This window comes from Parasteatoda tepidariorum, chromosome 8 (assembly GCF_043381705.1).
Source record: "Parasteatoda tepidariorum isolate YZ-2023 chromosome 8, CAS_Ptep_4.0, whole genome shotgun sequence".
Classification (NCBI taxonomy): domain Eukaryota; kingdom Metazoa; phylum Arthropoda; class Arachnida; order Araneae; family Theridiidae; genus Parasteatoda; species Parasteatoda tepidariorum.
Window position 1 is genome coordinate 3,832,772 of NC_092211.1, and position 21,965 is coordinate 3,854,736.

General features: G+C 27.9%; 1 protein-coding gene across 1 annotated transcript in view; it reads left to right on the forward strand.

The window, feature by feature from the left end:
• Positions 1-21,965, forward strand: part of LOC107446982 (glycine--tRNA ligase) — a gene marked incomplete at its 5' end in the record, with an annotated part of 50,997 nt that overhangs the window by 12,331 nt on the left and 16,701 nt on the right. Inside the window, 4 exon segments of the mRNA XM_043055165.2 lie at positions 1,522-1,686; positions 4,529-4,636; positions 12,581-12,726; positions 15,245-15,330. Of these exon segments, the coding sequence (XP_042911099.2) occupies positions 1,522-1,686; positions 4,529-4,636; positions 12,581-12,726; positions 15,245-15,330 (505 nt within the window).

The window sequence follows — 21,965 nt, forward strand, 5'->3', positions numbered from 1 at the left end:
CCGCATGTATAACAAAAGTCATCTGGGAAATTTTCACAATGTCTTGAACTCAAAGCCATGTTTCACGAAACGCACAGAAAAAAGCAAACTTTAAAATGTCTCCCTATAACGCTTGCTAGTGCTTCTGAGAGGTCAGCTGACATAGATAAGGATTCTCGCGACGCTATTGGTAGAGAGAGATTGTTACAGAGAGAGGAACGGTGACAGGAAGTAGTGATAGAGGGGTACTTTTGTAGATTTGACCAAAGTAGAATGCTGGTCCATCAAAAAAGGAAGAAATTCAAAAATGAAAATTTTTTTATGGTAAATGTTCATAAAAATTCCAATAAAATTGAATTTTTCTAAAAAACGTGATGTGATGGACATTTTTCATTATTATTTTCCATTTCAGCACCAAAAAATACATTAAGTTCAGCTATCAGACCCCTTGTATTTTTTTCATCGCAGGCCTGTGATATTAATTGAAAATCTCCCAGCATAGTTAAAAGTTGCTTTTATAAATCTCAGTATCATATAGAGCAGTGGTTTCCAACTTGCATGAGACCGGGGGCCACAATTAAAAGCACAAATCAAATAGCAGGCCGCAACTTTATCAAAATTTCATGCAGGACTCCTTTATGTTTGAAGGAACATTAAATATTACTGTCAGATTTTTACCAAGTTGTACAAAACAAAAGTATTGAATTACAAATTAAAATAAGAAGTAGATTTTAGAAAATACTTAATTGTTACAAATAATATTTAAAAAGATATTGAATAAATGATACAAATTCGGGCTACAATAACTTTAATGTGCACCCATGTATTAAACAATTAATGTGCAACAGATATCTAATTGTTAAGATATAAAACTTGAAAAAGGTTGGTATTAAAACTTGCATAGTACCACACAAAATGTTTAATGAAAAAACTGAGGTTTGTCTGCTACAACCACCAGAGAATAGATATTTACATCTTAAATTAAAATTTCCAAATGTGTGTGTACAAATGTATTTTAGTCCAAAATGAGTGGTTTCAAAAAGCTAAATTGGAGAATTTCTTCGGGAAAATTTCTGATGCACACATGCTGAATTATATTCACAAAATACGAAAAAAATGAAATAAAAAAGAGCAACATACACGATTATTTTTGTATTTGAATAAATATTTTCTTAAATGCAAAACCCGAGAAAATGAATTTTTCTGCACCGTTGGTATGTTAAATTTCGCAAAAACGAAGAAATTGGGTTTCTATAAACGAGAAAAGTATTTTAAACCCATATAGATTTTTTACTAAAATTGTCTGCAAAAAAATTTACAACTAATATATTTTAGTCCGCGGGCCACAAAAAAATGGGGCTTCGCGGTCTGTATGCGGCCCCCGAGCCGCCTGTTGGAAACTGCTGATATAGAGCACTCCTCCCCCCCCCTCTCCTCTCAGTGGCCTGCATTGTAAAAGTTCAGTTTTTTTTATTTTTGTCCACTTTCATGCCTGAATATCTCATTCACATTTCTTATAAAGTTTGAACTTGGCATTTTTAGGGAATTGTAGCAAATGAAACGTTGGGTTATTTTATGGCCAGAATTCATCTTTTTTTGATGGCAGTAGGGATAAATTCTGAAAAACTCCGTTTCCGTCAACACATGTCAAATGAGATGGCTCATTATGCAACAGATTGTTGGGATGCTGAAATCAAAACATCTTATGTAAGTATATATACTTTTGTCCATCTCAAACACTTTTGTGCGTTTTAGAAATGCTTTTTTTTTATTAAGTTTAAATTAAAAATATTATCTATTGCATTATAATTGTATTATTGTTACATATTAAATTAATACATATATATTTATTTTATGTTTGTATATTTTATATTTATATGTGTATAATACATATATGATATGTATTAATGCATTATACACTATGAAAATTATATATTCTTATATTAATCCAATGCTTCTCAACCACTTTGCTGTGGCATTTTTTTGTGCCCCCAAATATTGGATATTGTAAAAATTATAATGCTTTTTTTTAATTATGAATGAAGTTTAAATTAAAAGAAATTATATATTGCATTATGTATTATTATTGCACATTATATTAATACAAATAATTATGTATTTGTTTTATATTAATATATGTAATATTATATAATTACATTACACATATAATTACACATATATATTTATACATATATAATTAATACATATATGATATATATGTATTAATGCATACATTATACAATATTAAATTATCTATTCTTACATTTGTCCGATGATTCTCAACCACTATGCCACCAAATTTTAGAAATGATGTAGTAAAAATTATTTAAATTTTTTTATTACATGTAAAGTGTAAATTTAAGAAAAGTATATGTATATGATATATTATATATATATATATATACTTATAATTTTTGCACTCTTTAACGGCGTGAACATCTTTGTCGGCGATAGTCCTGTTTCTGACAATCTGATAAGAAGGAAAAGTAATTCTGATAAGTAGGAAATTAACTATTAAAATTATTAAATAACAAAAGAAAGTTGAATATTAACTTAGAAAAGGAAATAAAAGTTAACCATTAAAATAAACTATGCAAATTATAGTTATGAAAACAAACTAACAAAGGATAACTCACAAAAAAAAACTTGTTAACAATTAATAATTAGCAAAAAAACAAGTTAACGAGGAATTCCAAGAAAAGTATTTAATGTAAAAAAAAATAGCAAAAATAACAGTTTACTTGTAATTAATCCATTAGTAAACATGTTTTTCTAGTAAGTATAACAGTGTATTATAGGTAAATAAACAACTTTTAAACTTTTTTTTTTGTGTGACATCAAATTTCAAAATTGTTAAAAGTGTGCCGTGACAAAAAAGAAAGAAAAAAAGAACTGTTTAAAATCAGTGCACTATTTGGTTATCATACAAAATTTTGTTAACAAATAAAAGTACTTTAAGCAAAAGTAATGAGTTATGGTTTGGAAAAGTAATAAGAGAAAAGTTCAAAACAGAAAAAGGTTACGGTTTTTAAGTACATTTCGAGGTAATCAGAAATTTAAAGTAACCTTAAATTTCATTTGAAAAATGTAAGAAAAATAAGTTGCATTTTTTCAAATTTAAAATGCATTAAATTTTAATTTAAATGTGTAAAAGGTTAAAATGTATGGAAATGTTGAAAAATTCATTGAAATAGTGAAGTTAGTAATATCTAGAAACCAATTATTATTACCAATTATATTAGAAATCAATGTCTACATGGAAAAGGAGTTTTATTGTATGTTAATTTTAAAACTTACCCAATCTTTAGAAATGGACTTTCCAAATTTGTAGTAGTAAATTAGTTTATAGTACAAATTCCATAAACACATTATAATTTTTGTCTGAAGAAATAAATAAAAAACAACAAATTGTATTCATATACAGGAATTTCCTTGAAATCTATTAAAGTTAAAATTATAGTTTGCTTTTATAAAATTTAAAAGAAATTTTTTTTTTTATATATAGATATTCCGTGTTAAATTCACTCATATTCAAAAATTGAGCACATAAATTTTGTTCTTAACTATATTCATAGGGTCAAATAAATAATAAACTGCTTGATAATTTCTACTATATTTTTATGAAATAAAGCATTGTTTTTATATTTTAAAACTTAAATCCCCAAAATTAAAATTTTGTGCAAAAAAAACGTTTTACTTTAGCAACATAAAATAAACAAATGAATTAAAGCTTTTCTCAAATCGAAAATAATTTGACTTTGTAATGTTACAAACAGTGTGTGTAGCGTTTTTAAAAAGTGCTTAAAAGGGATTTTTTATTCGGGGTTTGTTAAAGTACTTAATTTTCTATTCTTTAAAAAGAGATTTTTTTTCTGTGCCATGTCAATTGTCGTTTTAAATTTTTTTTTTTTTTTTTTTTTTTTTTTTTTTTTTTTTAGAGAAAACATGATTTTTCACAATTTTCTCTGCAATATTTATTAGAAACTAGTTTTTTTATCATGATTATGTCAAGTTTTTGAAAATATTCTTTATTGATTTTATGTTATAAATTAAGAACTTTAAACGATAGAAAGAAAAAAAACTTTTATTTCTGCACAGATCCTAATTAAGATTATTTTTCTTTTTGGGACGCGTTAAAAAATATTTTTTTTACCTTCAGCATTAAAAAATATCAGCTGTTCTGGGGGTTCCTCCTTATGACGTTCAGTTCAGAGAGGCCTTTAATGAAAAAAGAAATTAGTTGATGATCTGAAGCAGTAACTGATTAAAACTCCCGTTCTGACAAACTAGAGTCCAGCAACCGGACTCCTTGTCCAGTAAATGGTGTGCGTTAAATCTGTTGAGCATGTTCTCAAAACAAATTATGCCTCTGGGGAATTGGAGATAGATCGTTCTCTGCTTCAGGTCAAAATTACTATCTATGGATGGATGTATTAATGGTTCCGTCCTATAAATGAGTGTGGCAGACGTCGAATTCTCAGCTATAGGTGGCGCCCCCTCTGCCTTAATGGCCACCACCAACAACTATATACATGTTTTTATGTTTAAGGGATGGATCGAATGTGTGGGTTGTGCGGATAGATCTTGCTATGATTTAACTCAGCACACGAAAGCGACCGGAGTGAAGTTGAACGCTGAAGGACAATTGAAGGAATCTGTATCCTTTTTTCTTTATCTTAGTATTTGCAATTATTTTTATTACCAACTAAATTCTTGACGGTCCTATACTATTTGATAGTCTTTCCGGTGATAGAACTTTTCACTCCAGATTATTGTTCATCTCTCTGATGTTTTGAAAGCTGAAATTTCTAGCAAATTTTAGGTTTTGTGGTCATAGTTTTCGAATGATATTTAGTGTTTCATCGATTTAATAATATGTTCAATGAGTTAACTTCGTTATTACGACAGGTTAATATTGTTATCCTATTTTTTCTTTTAATTTATGTGCAAAGGATAATTAGTTTTTTATCATTTATAATCAAATTTTATATTTAGTTTTTACTGTTACTAAATAAAATTTAGTTCTACAGGTTTCATTGATTTTGAATAAACATCATGATTCACATTAAACCGACTCGTGATTTACGGATCGGAATTCATATAAAATTTTCTGCGAATTGCCATTTAAGTGAAAGTGATTAATGAATCACATATCGAATATTACTGTAAACTGATTTGCAAGTTACTCATCAGGATCCACACATCATGGTTTCAATTAAAATTATTTCTGAATCATATAATGTGATACCTATTGAAGTAATTTCAGAATCGTGCCTCACAATTTTCATTCTAGTAGTTTACGAATCACGCATTGTGATTCACAAAACAGAGATTTAAGAATTGCAATTCTCATCAAAATGATTTAAGAATCACACATAGCTGTTCTATATTAGGCACCTTTTGAATCAGAAATTGCTGTTTTCATCATAATGATCACAATTTGTATGAAAACTATTAGCTAATCACGCAACAAAATTCATATTGATGTGATTTATGTATCACACATTGTGATTTACGTCTTGTTAGTTAGTGTGTTTTATGTCATTTGCTATTCATATTGTTCCTATTTAAGAAACATAAACAGCAATTCAATTTCAATTTACAAATCACACATTGTGATACGTGATTTACGTAGTCTTTGAGACTTACTTCACTTTTCCTATAATTTTGATTTACATATGGTGTATCTAGATTCGTATAAATGCGATTTCAAAATTATGCTTAGTGAAAATTACGCATATTCACAAAATTTTAAAAGTCATGCTTCTCATTTTATGGATATATTTTAAAGAAAATAAAGCTTGGTAAGTCTTAGTTAGTTTTCTGTAAAATATTGTTCTGCAATAGATTTTATTATGTTTAAAATACATTACTCATTTTCTGAAGTAACAAAATAGATAATTTGTTATTAAAATTGAAACAAATATGTTAAATGAATATATTTTCATTTTTTATCTAATTATATACATTTCCTGTAACCTAAAATTTGATCTAACATATTGAAAAAAATTTTATATTTTAATAACTGTGCAATTACACAAACTTTATCAATTTTAATATGCTTGTTTAATGTAATATGTGTTATTTATTCACTCAATTTCATTATTTCACTTCCTTAAATTTTTCAAGAAAAGTTTCACTGATGCAAGTTTTTAAATGTTGACTAGTTGGCTCTGTCAATTGGAGTTTTTTTTTTATTTTTTAGTCCATTGGAATTTTTTAAAGCGATTTGAAACAGCAATGTAACTATCGACTATTTGTATTATTAAATGGTAAATTTAATAAATAAGTTGTTGTTTTTTGTCAAATAAGCATTGTGTTTTAAAAATAAACAATTCCTGTTTCTACGTAATTGTAAACTCTAGTTGAAATGTAATTTAGCATATAATTGTGATACTGAATATATGTCCTTGAAAAATGTGATTTTAGGACCTTTAAAGTCATTGAAAAATCCTTGAAGTGTTTTTTAAAAATTGAGTGGGAACCCTGGTAGAGTTTTTTTTAATCTTTTATTCTGTGGGCTAAATTCATTAATTGTTCGAGTTTGTTCCGATGGTTTGGGGGTATTTTTTTCTTTTAACAAAATTATTCAAAATGCTTTAGTATTTTTAACTTAATGAAATTCTCCAAAAAATAATAAGTTATGATTTAATTAGAGATATTATCTTGTACTCTTTTTCTGAAAAATTTTGTCCAAGGAATTATTTTTTCTCAGCAAAGCCAACCAATCGCTAATAGCAAAGTTGTTGCTGATTTTCTGAATTTCATGATAACTTTTATTTTGATATTTCTGAAATTGTTTCGCCTTTTACCCCAAAAAACTGGCAAAAACTAAGGAATGTATGGAAAACATGTTAAATTATAGATAAACTTAGAATAGAAAAAAAATTTATTTCTATTTCTTTATTAGAAAGAAGGAAAACAAAACTTTTTTTTTCTGCACTGTACAGGGACAGGTTTCAAGTTGGGCAGCCAGATGACAAAAATTTTAAACTTAATATTAAGTAAACTAGGTATCATTTCCAAGGTAAAATTTTAAGATTTAGAAATAATGATTTTTAACTTATGAATATCAGTTTTCAATAAGTTATAGGCTATCAAATGAAAGGCTACATTTTTTTTTTAAATTTCCCGCTAATAATAGGAAATGGAAAAAATAATAATTAAAGTAAACTATAACAAAGCAGGTTATCTTGCACAAATATGTAGAAACATTTCTCATTTCGATTTACAAAAAAAAATTCTCAAGATACACTTTTGATATTTTATGTGCGACACCAAATTGTACTGTAGCACTAGGATTTAATATAATCAACTTATTTTTTCTGTTTAAAGTAAGATTTTGATAATAAATATTTTTATTGTAAATGGATAATTTATTATTTTTACACATCTCTCAGTCAGACACAGCTGCTTTTTTTTTTCATTACATTTGTTTTTATTTATTTTCATCTCTTATTTCACCTTTTCTTTATAAAATGAAGTAAAATATGAAGAGAAACAATATAAATATTGCTTAAGGTTAATTTAAAATTATGTATTTCACCTCAGTAACCTAATAAAATTTGTGCATCTATGTTGTACTTTAAGCTATTTATATTATAACTTAAAATTGAGATCAATGAAGTTTTTATGTATTTTTTTAATTTTATTTATTTATTTGAGGTTAATATTTTTTAATAACAATTTAACTTCATTTAGAACATTTAAAATCAATCAATTTGCTTAGAGCTTGAAAAATGTATGTATTTAAAGAAAAAAAAAGTAGGAATTTATTTATTTACTTATATGAGTAGAGAAAAAAATTTTGCGAAAAAGAATATTAAACCTATTTGCATAGCAAACTACAACAACTCACATCTAGGACTGGGCGATATAAGAAATTTTATATTGTGATGCATCTTCAGTTTTGCATCGCGATATAGCGATGTATCGCGATATAGTATTTTTGAAATTCATTTACTTGTGAGTCGCAGAAAGTCGGATTTCTATCAAAACTTCATACTCAGATGGATTTAAATCAATTTATGAATTTGGTGTCTATGTTTTGCTTAAGAAAGATATTAATGTTATATTTTCTAAAAATGATCGCGCAAATAACAAAAGATTTCTTAGTTTAAAAATAAATAATAAAAAAATAAATAAAATTGAAATTTATCAATATATTTACCTAACAATATAGAAAGAAGATTTAAAAAATAAGTTTGTTAAAAATTATTTGTATGCTTAAAACAAAGTGCTAAATAAATTAAACAGGAGAAAAAAAAAACACTTTTGAAGCAACACTATTTTTTATCATTATTATTTCACATAAATAATAAAGTTAAATTGAATAATTAGAATTCTGAATGAAAAAACAAAGTAAGGTTTAATTTCTTAAAAACAAAAGAATTATGATATTCGATAATATATTCAACTGGCAATATTGAAAAAAAAATTAAAAAACACGATTATACTCTTTAATAAAACGAAGTGCTAAATGATTTTAAAAAAAGAAGTCGCAATCGCAAACATTACTAATTTTTTTGAATAAACAAAGTTGATTGACTTATGTCCAAATTCAATAGAGGAAAAATAAGTTTTGTTGTAATTTTATTTATAAAAATGAAAACAACTAAAGATTTATAAATTTAAAATCAGTTATAAAAACACATTAAATTATTATTTTATCCAAAAAGTTTTCAATAAATTAAAATAAAGTAAAAAATAGCCTAAGAAATTTAATTACTTTTTTATTTAATTCTTTATGGGCACCTTAAATTAGATTTCCATTTGTAATAAATTCAATACTGTAAAATAATACTTAAATATATAATATCAAAATTAATTTTCACATTTAAAATTAAATAAGAAAGTTTTGTTTCAAAAAAAAATTTACCTAATTAAGAAACACTTCTTTATATATTCTTTTCAATAATAGATTACGTTCAGAAGGGTGATCACAAAGTCAGTCTCACTGAAAATAATCTACAAGAAATGATATCAAGTCTCGACAAAGAAGAAAGAAAAAATAAGAGGTGCGGAAACGAACATGCAAGATCACGATGTATGTTCTCAAAACTGATTCTGATTCTACCGCTCATCAATCAAGGCCGTTTCAATAAAAACGATACGTACATCGTCTTCCCCAGCACGAGTTGGCATCGGATCGTAAGAGATCCTTGCGTGTCTTATATCGCTATAATGTTCATCTTCTTTACTCGACGGCTTAAATCAGATTTCTGATGCAACGCCTGTAATGAAAGTCGCTGTATCAGCCTGCCGATACAGGCATTGAATCGATATGTCGCGATATATCGATTTATAGCCCAGTCCTACTCACATCCTATTCAATTTTTAGGTAAATGGGATAAAAATTATTTGTTATTTATTGGGCCTGTAATTGGTCAACGAAACTGAAGAGGGGGGTATTAAAAAGAGATAAAAATGTTTTCTAGGCAGGGTTCGTTGATTTAAATCAACTGATTTTTTTTAATACAGATATTGATTTTAAAAGTTAAAAAACAGTGTTTTAAATTATTGATACTTTTATTATTTTCTTTTCTTAGTTTTAAAATTTATTTTAAATAAATTGCTGTGTTAATTAATTTTAGTTAACGAAATTGCTTTCTTTCTTGGTGTGTTAAATTCCAACACATTTGAAATTACATTTTTAAAAATCTTTTGATTCTTGAGATTGAAAGTACAGATTAAAGTACACATTTAATACTGTCTTAATATATACTTGCATAGCTGTAGAAAGTAATTAATAGACATGAATTTCGAAAAAAAAATGCAAATAATCTTATTTAAAATTCTACCTTTTGATTGAAACAGCATGGAATTAAAATCTACATTATATTTTATTGGTGGAAAATGTATATTTCTAAAGCTTGAGGTTATATTAAAAAGAATTATACCTTAATATGCCAAAAATAAAAAGAAAAAAAAAAGGTTAATGAATTGATATACTTTTTCCTGATATAGTGTCATTCTTCTCTTTCAAAGTCTATTTGACGCAATAAAGTTATTAACTGGTATTTTTTTCTCATAATATGTTTACAGTATCTTTGACATTATCAAATTTTCTATAAAGAAATTTCGTGAAAAAAAATTCCAATGAGTGCATAGGTTTTGTAAAAAAAAATTTTAGCTGATCTATTTTGACATAGAATTAAAAATGAATATTTTAATATAAAAATACATAGATTAAATATTTATTTTTTGATGAGTGACTACATTTATAAACACAATCTGTTATATTTATTTTGTCATATTAAAAATCAAGAGAAAAAAAATTTACAATTTTAAATTAAAATTATGGTTTGCTAATTGAAACTTAAATTTAATAGTTAAAGAGTCTGTCCAAGCCAAATTTGCTACTGCTTAGAGTACCTTCACAAATTCAACTTTAGGAAAAACAATAGTTGCACAAAATACTTTTTTTTTTTTTAAATTTCATTTTTGTGTTTCGTAAGATACGAATAAATCTATATTTTTGTGTTAATTTTTTAATATTTTTAATTTTCACAAATTATGTCTAAATTTTCACAAAATAAATATACGTCTCAGAAAAACCTAGACAGACCCCTTTCATTAAATTCTCTATTTGATCTAGTCTTCAAATTTCAATTATGCATTTGTTTCAAAATGGTTGCTATGCATTCAAAGCTATGTATTATAATGAAAAATTATATTAGTAAGTTAGAGCTTCTAAAATATTGTTATAACATTGCTTTCATATTAATTTAATTTTGATTCAACATTTATAAAGTATTTTTAATCGTAAATTAAAGTTCTTACAATGTGTTTGAATAAAAATCAAAAAAATCTGATTTAAATTTTTAAAAAAATCCGATTTAAATAAAAAAAATCTGATTTTTTTTTAATTTATTTTTTTAAAAGAATCAAAAAATCACGAACTCTGATTCTAGAATTCATATAAAAAAAAATTTCTAAACATTTGGCCCATCTTTTGTGCTATAACCAGACATATGCTCTTTCTTGTTCACTGCTAGCTATGCTGCCAAATAGAAGTAAAGGTCATATCGGTAAATATGGTCTGCAATAAAAGGATTATTTAATTTTATGCAGGCAATAAATAAAGCTATTATCATTATTCCTGCTCCCAGAAAAATTAATTTTCCCCATTAAAAATTTGTTATGGGCTAATAATGCAGTAAAAAGTTTTTTTTCCCCCTTTTAATGTACAGTGTTTTTTTTTTCAATCGAATTTTTTTATTGGATATAAAAATAGTGAATTTTTTCATCATTTTTTCCCATATTTTTTTTTTCTATTATTTTTAAAATGATTAATATATTGAAATTAATTTTAAATGAAAATATTGCTTAAATATGAGTTTTATTTATATTGTTGTTAATATATTACACTGATGTTAATACATTGTTAATATACGTTGCATAGTTAAAATGAGTGATTTTTCAACTAACTTTTATAAGATGGAAAATGTTATAAAACATATTAATCCGTCCATTCCAACAGGAAGACATTTTGAATTTAATTGAAAATTAATATTTATAGCATTAAAATTAAAGTAGTTTTCAGTCATTAACTTAAATTTCTATCCAATTTGAGAAATTTATGTCTGACACTGAAGTAAAAAATTTCAAATTAATTATGTATCATTTTTCACAAGCATATAAATTTAAATGAAGAACCTGATTACCCTATGTGATGGTAGATAAGTTTGACTCTATTGAACAATGATGATGGTTTAAAGGGAAATCTTGTTGGTTCAGCAGCTCAAGTAGTTATTTTTTTTGATCATCGTGATCTCTAGTGTAATGATGATTGTTCGTTTAAGCATTTGATTTCTAAGATGGAAGTTCGTGATGGTCCATAAAGGTACAAAAATGCGTTTTCATGATGATTTAATAATAATTATGTTGGTTCAGCACTAATATACCATCAAAACAAATTTTTTTATGTTGCACCATCAGTCAGAACATTGAGACGATGGTTTCTCATAATCATTCCAAGATTTGGTTTCTAAGAAACCATGATTGAAATTTCTGTTGGTTCAACATGAACAAACCATCAAAACAAGTTGCTATTCTTATATTGGACCATCGTAAATCAGTTTGAAGTCCTACATTGGAGTGATGGTTACTTATGTTGGTTACTATCAAAAAATATAATGGTTCATGATGGAATTATTGATGGTTACCATCAAATGAAAACCATCAAAAATGTTCAGTTTAGCTCAGAACTCTCTTTTTAAATTAATTTTAAGAAAATCTAAATTATTTCTTATGAATTAAATACCTATTAATATTCAAAATTAAGAGTAAATATAATTCACAACGTTTCAATAATATTTATTGCCAATTATGTCCGGAAAATATTGCAGTTTTTCTATTTTGATGACTATAAAATCCCCTATGTGTAAACTCTTTAATAAATTATACAACAACTATCGTGAGGTTTATACTATTTCGTGATGACTATAAAATCCCCTATGTGTAAACTCTTTAATAAATTATACAACAACTATCATGAGGTTTATACTATTTCGTGAAATCTACTGAACTTTTTCCTATGTTTGTTGGCTGCTGTGGAATAAGTTTATAGCTCACTTTATCCTTAATGCACAATCCACAGAGAACTGTTCAAGTGACGGAAGTTCAACCTCAAATGGCGTTGATTGGAAAATCGTTCAAAAAAGATGCCAAGGAAATTACCAAAGCTTTGAAAGAATTAGAGGGAGAAAAAATTATTGAACTTGAAAAAAAAATTGAATCCAAAGAGTTTGTATTTGATTCTTTTGTCTCCTTTAAAATGGAAGTTCATTGATTTTGCGTCTATCCTCTTACATAAACTCTGACGACAAAAAAAAATACTTGCATGGCGTTTTTAAAAAGTGCTTATTTTCGTTTTTTAAAAGCCCTTAACAGCTTCCCTGATCATCCCGAGTTAACTCTTGTTAACTCGGGATGACTATCGGGATGACCGAGCAACTATTTGTTATCCCGTGAAACAGAGCTTATTCTAGGCAGTCAAAGGAATCCACCCTGATGTAATAGACTCCATGCCCTTTTTGTTCTTTCTTTTCTCAACCCTTTTTTCTCCGAACTCTACATTGGATTTCTTAAACTTTTGTTATTTTTAACTCTTTTTATTTAGTTTGTCATTGCTGTCAATACATAGATTTATATGGGAAAGGAAAAATAGCCATCACACCCCCTTGTACTTGTCTTTGAAAGTTTGCAATTACTTCCACTATCATTAAATCATAATTATTATTAATGATTTTAATTATTAAATCATAACTACAGACACTTAAAAACATACATTTATTATTTTATTAATATATACGTGCATTTTAAATGAATTACTACTAAGCTAATTAGCTCATTAACTCAATATAAATGCTAATTTATTAATAAAAATTAGTTATTAATATGATTGCTTTGCTACTGTTGGTAAAGTTTAAAAAAAAATTCTTTTACTAATTTACAATGTTTTTTAATAAGACTTGTAAAGCCCATAGAAAGAAATTATTGCCTTTTTAGAATAATAATGCCCTTTTTTTAACTTTTGCCCCCTGCCCTTTTTTCTGCCTAGAATGAGTTCTGCGTGAAAACTCATGCATAGCAGAATTTGTCGGTAGGTTTTGTTTCATTAAGTTTTTATTCGATCAGAAGCAAATATTAACTACTGCTATTGGAAGTTTTCCAAATATTGGTTGGGAGTTTTGCTGTGGGATTGCACATGTATTTTGTGTGTTGCTGAATTTGCATAGAAAAAAAGTACATATTCCAGTGGCGTTTGGAGAATATCACTTTGTGTTGTCTCTTGTTTTAAAAACTATCATGCAAAAACCTATATTTTTCATTTGCCCTGAGATTACTCATGATAGTAAATTAAATGTTTTTATGTGCAAAAAATTTTCAATTTTTGTATTATGTTTTGTTCCTATTAATAAAATGTGTTGATCAAAGAATTGGTAAGGGAAGCTTTTTGTTTCAGTGAGTGTTCCCCTTTTGAAAATGAGATTCTTTACTCTTTTTGCTTCGTATTATGCAGTGTTTTTTACATTATCAACATTTTCAAACACATTTCGGTGTACTGCCAAGCATTTTACTTGTTTGATTAAATGTTCATATACTGAGCTGGGTTTAGTGGCTGCAAGATATTCTCAGGCTTCACCCTCTGAAATCGAACCGAAAAATCTCTCGATCATTTTATCACGGCTAATATAATCCAGAAAAAAGTTATCATGATCGTGTCAAGTCTTTGAAAATTATTTTGCTAATGTATATAGTGCTTAAAAAGAACTTAAAGGGTGCTTATTGAAATATTTGGCTACTCACCCTGTGTAAGTATCTTTAAATAAAAGTGATGCATAGCTGCAAACTCTACTTTCGTTTGCCAGTTTCTCCTGTTTTTTGTACATTTTTGAAAATTCACTAAAATTGAGTAAGTTTCGTAAAAAAAACCTTTTTGAAACAGAATTTTTGTCCAGATTATTGCTTGTTTGAATATTATAACAATTGTTATTAATACCTAATAAAGCGAGCCTCATTTATAATAAACAGTTAACTATCTTTGGTTTACGAGTTTGTGGTTGTATGCCGTGGCCAACGCTACTCCACCGCTTAGCCATTGGTGCTCACTGGGTAACGAGAAGAGAGTAGCATTTCTGAGGTCAATGGGAAATAGACCGCCATTAACCAAAAAAATAAAACTATCTTTGGTGAATTAAATGCTTATTCAAAGTTTTGAATGATATTTTAAGATCATTTAATTGAAACAGGAAAATAAAGCAAGTTCTATTTTGATAACTATAAAAATTCCTACAAAATCCTTATGTGTAAAATATTTAGTATATTTTGCAACCATTAACATGAAATTTATAATATTTTGTTAAATATATATATGCTTTTTGAAGTCATAACTGGAAAATATTGCATTTATTTATTGGAGTTGCATAAATTGATAGGACTTCCATCACAGCTGAGTTCTTGCAGGCGATCAGAGCGCAGATTAGGTAGCCAGCATATAAATCGATCACTGCAAACTGTCCTATCACAAAGCTTCCAAAATTTGTGTCATCGATGCAATAGGGGGGGACCAACATCATTATTAATAGGTGCCTGAAGACGCTCCATAACCACTGAGTGTCCGGATACTCTTGGCCAGATAGTGTATTTCTATGCACTGAATATTTAAGAAAATACATACAAATTAACACTTAGTAAATATATATATATAATGGATTCAAACTGAATAAATGTGTCTAATGTTTTTCTCTCTTTCTTTTAGGGTTTATATTCTTAATTTAGGGGGGAAAATCTTTGAAATTACTAACGATATGGTAAAAATAAACCGATCTCAAAAAACTTTGCACGGTGAGTAGTTTAAACTGCTTCTATTATCTATTTTTATTTATGATTTTAAACATTCTATGTATGTCAGTTATTAGTTATTTTTATAGATTTGAACTTTACCTACTCATATTTTATTTTATAACCGTGGTCGAACGGCCGAACCGAATTTTCGGGTTTACGACTACGGATGTTCGTAGCCTTGTCAAACCCTATCCAGAAGACAAGGGAACGAATATTGGAAGACTTCGTGCAAGACTTTTTGATGGAACCAACCCACATTTGTGTGACATGGAGAGGAAAACCTCCCTCAGTTAGTCTGATCTAACCCGTGATACAACTGAGGATATTCAGCACTGTGGTCAGTGCAAGCCAGCCATCACTAGGATTTTTAACCCTCATCTATCCACTGAGCTGAATGAGGAACATATGTCAAAAATTTGTGATTAGGAGAAAAGAGTATGTTTCCTTTAAATTGAAAGACATAAAAGTAGAGAAAACCCTGTGAACAAAATGTTGCTTTGCTTATTGACATATAATATTATTTTTCGAGGAACCAAAAGAAGAGAGGATATTCATTTTGAAATGTCTTCATAAAATACCGTTTTTTAAAACCATCTATTGTAGCATTTTTTCTTATTTGCTTCTTCTTTCTCAGTTTCTCATCCTTAAATTTTTGTACCCAAGACAATGAGTAATAAAAGTTAACATATTTTTTGTACTTTGTTTTTTAATCATTTTTCAGGGTTCCTGCGGCCTCGAAAAGTACTTGAATTTCATTTTGATTTTCAAGGGCCCCTAGAAGTACTTGAAAATAATGTTAAATCCTTGAAAATTTTAAAATGACCTTGAAAAGTATCTGAAACTCTTAAAAACCGCCCCATTTCTGTGTTTAACTTCTGACGCACGTAAGTGCAAGAGAATGACTTTTCTACCTTTCTGATGATGACGTGTGCTGTCCACAAGGACTAAAGAGAATAGAAGGGCTAGTTCACTTCGCTCTTAGAGCTAAAGCTACGATTTCCCTCCTCATGACGTCACTGTGTCCACAGATCTCGGAAGATCGCAAGCAAAGATATTATGATAACTTTGCATCTTTCTCTTTGTAAAAATAAGAGCTTTCAAACTTGATGTAGTTAACACATTATTTCCATTCATAAACATAGTTCAAAAAAACCCTCTTGGCCATTATATTAAAAAAAATACCATTTTAAACTTATAAAAATATTTTACTAGTTAACGAAAATGACACTATAAATACTTTATTTTAAAAAGTTCAGTTTTAACTTTAATTATTAAGAAAAATGAAAGCATAGACCGACACTTTTTTTTATCTACTATACATATTCTTTTATAACAATAAGTTGAGTTAAATTTAGAATCCCTGGTTTTAAAATATGCCATTAATTTGTTCATACTTAATCATTAGGGAACATCAATCTTAAACGCTAATTACTGAAACAAAATAATAATTTAGGCTCATAATGACATTAGAAATTTTACAATTGCTTATAGATATTTAAATTTATGATGATATAATTTATAGATATTTAAATTTTAGAGAATATAATTTTTTAAAAAAATCATAAATATTTAGAATAACTACATTTAAAATATGTTATGAAATTAGGAGAATTTCAACTATATATTTTATTTATACTTTTTATTTACATTTTAATTTTCTTTGACTTTATCAATTTTTTAATTTTTTTCACCTACCTTTATTTTTGAAGTAACGAGACGGTTTCTATTTAGATAATGAATTTTTATAAAAGTTCTTAACGATAGAATAAACGTATTGCTGTTTTATATTAACTGTGTCATTTCGGAATCCATTCTTTACATAGTTGTTCATTTACTTTAGGGAACATGCGGAAAATTATATTTTTTCCTTTTGTTTTTTTATCAGAAATTTTGCAAGTTGCAATCACGCAAACTGGCATTTCGATAATAGTTTTAAATGTTTGTAAATTCACTGCAAAAAGTGAGGAAAGTCATTATAGAAAAAAAAAAAAATTTCTTAGAATATGTCAAAAAAAGAAATGTTTCCATAATAGTTAGAGCTATTGAGGCCGAACGCTCCGTTCTAGAAGTAAAAGTGGGAACTTTGCGCCAAAGTGACGTCACTAGAGAAAATCAGAGGATTGGCACGGCGAGGGTTTCTACAAAGGAGTGAACCAGCCCTTCTATTCTCTTTAGCCCTGGCTGTCCACGCTTATCAGTTGCTCAAGTCACGGTTTCCCTCTTTGGTCAACGTGGTCCTCAGCAAAGACTGGTTTGGCTCTATTGTAGTCCCTGCTTTTAACTCAAAGAGAGAAATATGAGTAGTTGGACTTGGAAGGAACTTCTTCCCACTGCAGTAGCCTCCTGAGCAGATCCGTTTTTAAGGATGGGCCCAGGCCCCGCGTTCCAATGGGGCCCCTGAAGTTTATCGCATTTCGTTTTTTTTTTTTTTTTTAATCCTAACTGATTTGTTAGAAAAAAAGTATTAGCCAGTGAGAAAGATTGAGGTGAAATAAGTAATTCATTCAGCCATGGGTCTCGTCAATAGCGACATGTTGCAAATGATGGAATAATACTTTCTTGTAGAAGGGGCTTCTAAAGATGACCCATGAACTTTATTTTTAATGGGGTGATTCGTTTTACTCATTTGCTACCCCTTCTACACAATTCCGGGAAAGGGGATTATTATATGCTAGCCAACAACAGTAAAGCAATGCTTTATGTTTCTTCTTACTTTAGAAAAATAAAATTTTTATTTGACAGAAAATTTGAATTGTGTGTTTCAAATAATACATGCTTTCTTTAATGTATTGACCTTACCTGCATTTTGAGAGGCATTTTTTTTTAAATCTAATACAAATAAAAGTTTAAAAAACTAACTTAGTAAATTGTTATTTTTCTTTTAAATAAAAGCAATATAAAATTTTTAAATTCAATGAATTAAAAATATTAACAGTAATTCTATATATACTGCAAAAATTCGTTAATGAAATCAAAAAAAAATTCTTAGCTACTATTTAATATATTATTATAAAAATACATTATTATTAATTTAAAAGAATTTTATTTTATTATTACGTTTTAGTCAGTTCAGTTATGATGACGTTTTGTCAAATTGAAAGGCAAACACAAAGCGCGTACGATTAATGCTACGGCAAAAAAAAATCAAGTATGATTGCTTAATTAAAACAGTCAATTCTATATATACTGCAAAAAATAATTAGAAATCCAAAAAAATTCATAGCTACCATTAAATATATTATGAAAATATATTATTGTTAATTAAAAAAAAATTTTTTTGATGACGTTTAATCAAGTAGAAAGGCAAACACAAAGTGCGTACTATTAATGCTACTGAAAAAAATTTAATAAATTCAAGTATGATTGGTTAATTAAAACAGTCAAAGTGACTAAAATTGTTAGGAAGAATCTATCAGAAGATTTTAAGGTGAAAGTTGACAACTGTTTCAATTTAAAATGGCTGACCGGTAATAAATTTAAAATCCTAATTAAGCTGGGACAATAATTGATTAATTTTCTTTAATAGAGAAGTGGTCAAAATTTTAAAATTATATTTCAGAACAATTTAAATTTCACTGTCTAAATGCTTCTTCCACTTTAAATATTTATAAAATATTAAATAAAAATCTTCTGGCAGAGTTGTTTTTGTATATCTCGTTGATATTATAGTATATGTAGAACACCAGGGGTCTGTCCAGGCCGAATTTACTACCGTTTAGCAGTACCTTCACAAATTCAACTTTAGAAAAAACGGTAGTTTCACAAATTCAATTTGAGGAAAAACGGTAGTTTCACAAAATACTTTTTCTTAAAATGTTATTTTTGTATCCCTTAAGAAACGATAAATCCATATTTTTGTGTTGAATTTTTAATATAATTTTTAATTTTTCACAAATTATGTCTAAATTCTCACAAAATAGGTACCTCTCAGAAAAACCTAGACAGACCCCTGAACACTCCCCCCCCCCATCTTCCCAGTGACAGTAGAAGTTCAGCTTTTTTTTTATTTTTGTCCGCTTTATTTGATTCTTTTTTCAATCATATTTTACCTCAGACATTCAAAAATTATTTATTATATTTGTTAATGATAACTACAAAAGTCATTGTTCTTTACATATCATTTAAGATGCGTGAGTTTTGTACTAATAAATATCTTTTAATAATTTTAAGTAGTATGTTTTCTATTTTCTTTACTCTAACTGTAGATTTGTTATTATAAATAAATTTGAGTGTACTTTGTTTTCATTTTTGTATAGATTGTTTGAAATGTTCCTCTTCTCTTCATGACTTGTCCGAATCTTTGCTTATTCAGAGATTGTATACCTAGCTTAAAATAGGCCTTATATAAAATTCAAATCCGACATTTTTAGGCATCATGAATTTTATCCTTGACTTGATGTCAATCACCCTTTGCTTTTTTTTACACTTAGATTACAGAGCAATGGAAGTTTTATGTTTCAGTACTGCTATTATCGTGTAACATTTATCCTCAACTACCTATTATCGTCAAGACATTTTGGTTTAAAATTTTAAATTTTAGTCTATCTTTTACTATAATTTAAGTCCTTGAGAATTTTTAATAAATCTTAAAAAGTCCTTGAAAAGTACTTGAATTTTATTTTTAAAGTAGAGCATGAACCCTGTTTTTGTATTCCTTTTTATGGGTCATTTCTTTAAATAGTGTGTAACAGGGTTCCCACGGTCCTTAAAAGTCCTTATAAACTGCTTAGTTTTTATTTCGAAAATTAAGGGCCCCTATAAGTACTTAATTTTGATTCACGGTCCTTAAAAGTCCTTAATTTCTAGTATCACTAGTTGGTTGGAACAATTTTTTTATCTTAGGAAAATATCCACAATTAAAAAGTACGTCTTTCGCCTAGAATGACACCCTGCATTGAGGGTAGAATTTTTTGAATGTATGTGAGGGTAGGGGTTACAAGCAAGTGGAAGAAAACACGTCCTTATTGTTTTTTTTTTTCTTTTATTAATTTTTTCATTAAAATATTTCTTTCTGGAACACTCTGAAAGAAAAAAATTTAGTGTGGGGAGAGGGGAGCGTGATACTGCAGGTGGGTAGAGGTCTTGACTTATTTTTAGACAGTACTTAGAAGTACTTAATCAGCCGAAGACCTGCATTGACCTTCTACAGCCATAGGTTCGAGAAATTCATTCTTCTGATAGCACACATGGTAGCTTTGATACTTCATTCAAATGTGAAATGTTAGAAATGCCAGGAAAGTGTGTTTTTTATAATTTATGGACACTTGATGAAAAATATAAGGAATGGATCAGCATCTAGTGATCGTCGCAAGGCAAAGTGGATTTTTTTCATTGTATCAGATTTTCTTCTGAAAGTGAATTTTATAAGTGACTCCATTTTTTTAATATTAGGGATATTACGAATATTCGGCGAAGTATAATTTTAATCAGGAAAGTCGTTTTCTCATCGACACTATTTTTTTTTTAAAGAGTGAAATGTTTGCTTTCTATTTTCACTTTTGCTGGGTTTTTTTATTTCTTAGCGCGGCAATTTAACAGCGTTTCTGATATATTTTATCTCCACTTTTTCTTTTAAAGTTATACAGATAAATAGATAACCGGTAAAATAGAAAATTGAATTTCTACGTTGCAAGTTTTGTCTTAAGAATTTAGAAAAATTTTCTGTTTCTCTTTTGCTTTTTCGATTAATTGTGTTTTTTTTTTATTTATTTTGATAGCATATTTTAAAGAGCTTCTTTTTCGTCATTTTTTCTAAAAATCCGGCGATGGGAAACACTTAAAGTGTATTTTTCAACGTTAAATTTTTCTTATAAAAATTGAGAACGATTTTTGTTGTTTTTATTTCGTTTGGCTTTCCCATTTTTTTATTTTTTAAAAAAAAGCTCTTGTTTTTGTTATGATGCGGCAATTTTAAAGAGCGCTACTCTTAGACATTTTTAAATCGATGTATCGCGATTTATCGACCTAATGCACATATCGGCAGGCCGATATAATTACTTTTATTTTAGGCAATGCATCAGGACTCTGATCTAAGACGCTCGCGGTTTCTCTTGCCTCATCGATGTATTGCGAATTATCCACGTAATGCACATATCAACAGGCCGATATAATTACTTTTTTATTTTAGGCGATGCATCAGGAATCTGATTTAAGACGCTGGCGGTTTAACGTGCGAGGATTCTTGCCTATGCCAGGGCTGATTGTGCTCCGGAAAAAATCCGGATTTCCGGAATTTTCGCTAACAGTGATCCGGAAGTTTCCGGAAATCGAAGATCCAGACGTTTCAAAAAATCATTGATCACAGAAGTTTCCGGAAATCAAATTTTCAAATGTGGAACTTAAAAACACAGTTTATTTTATTTGTTTGTAAGGGAGAGCCAGAGAGATACTTTATAAGCTTATATTCATGATTAATATCAATTTTTTATCAGTAAATGGTTGTTATAATCATGAACTGAAGAAAGAAAGACATGTTTGTAAATTTTAATTACTTCTCCAGGTCATCATCGGTATGTTTAAATGGTATAGGTATGTGTAAAATTTTAAATATAGTTTAAGTAAACTAAGAAATATTGAGAAAAAGGAAAAAAAACCCTGTTGAAATATTTTTCAATTTAAACTTTTTTTTTTTTTTT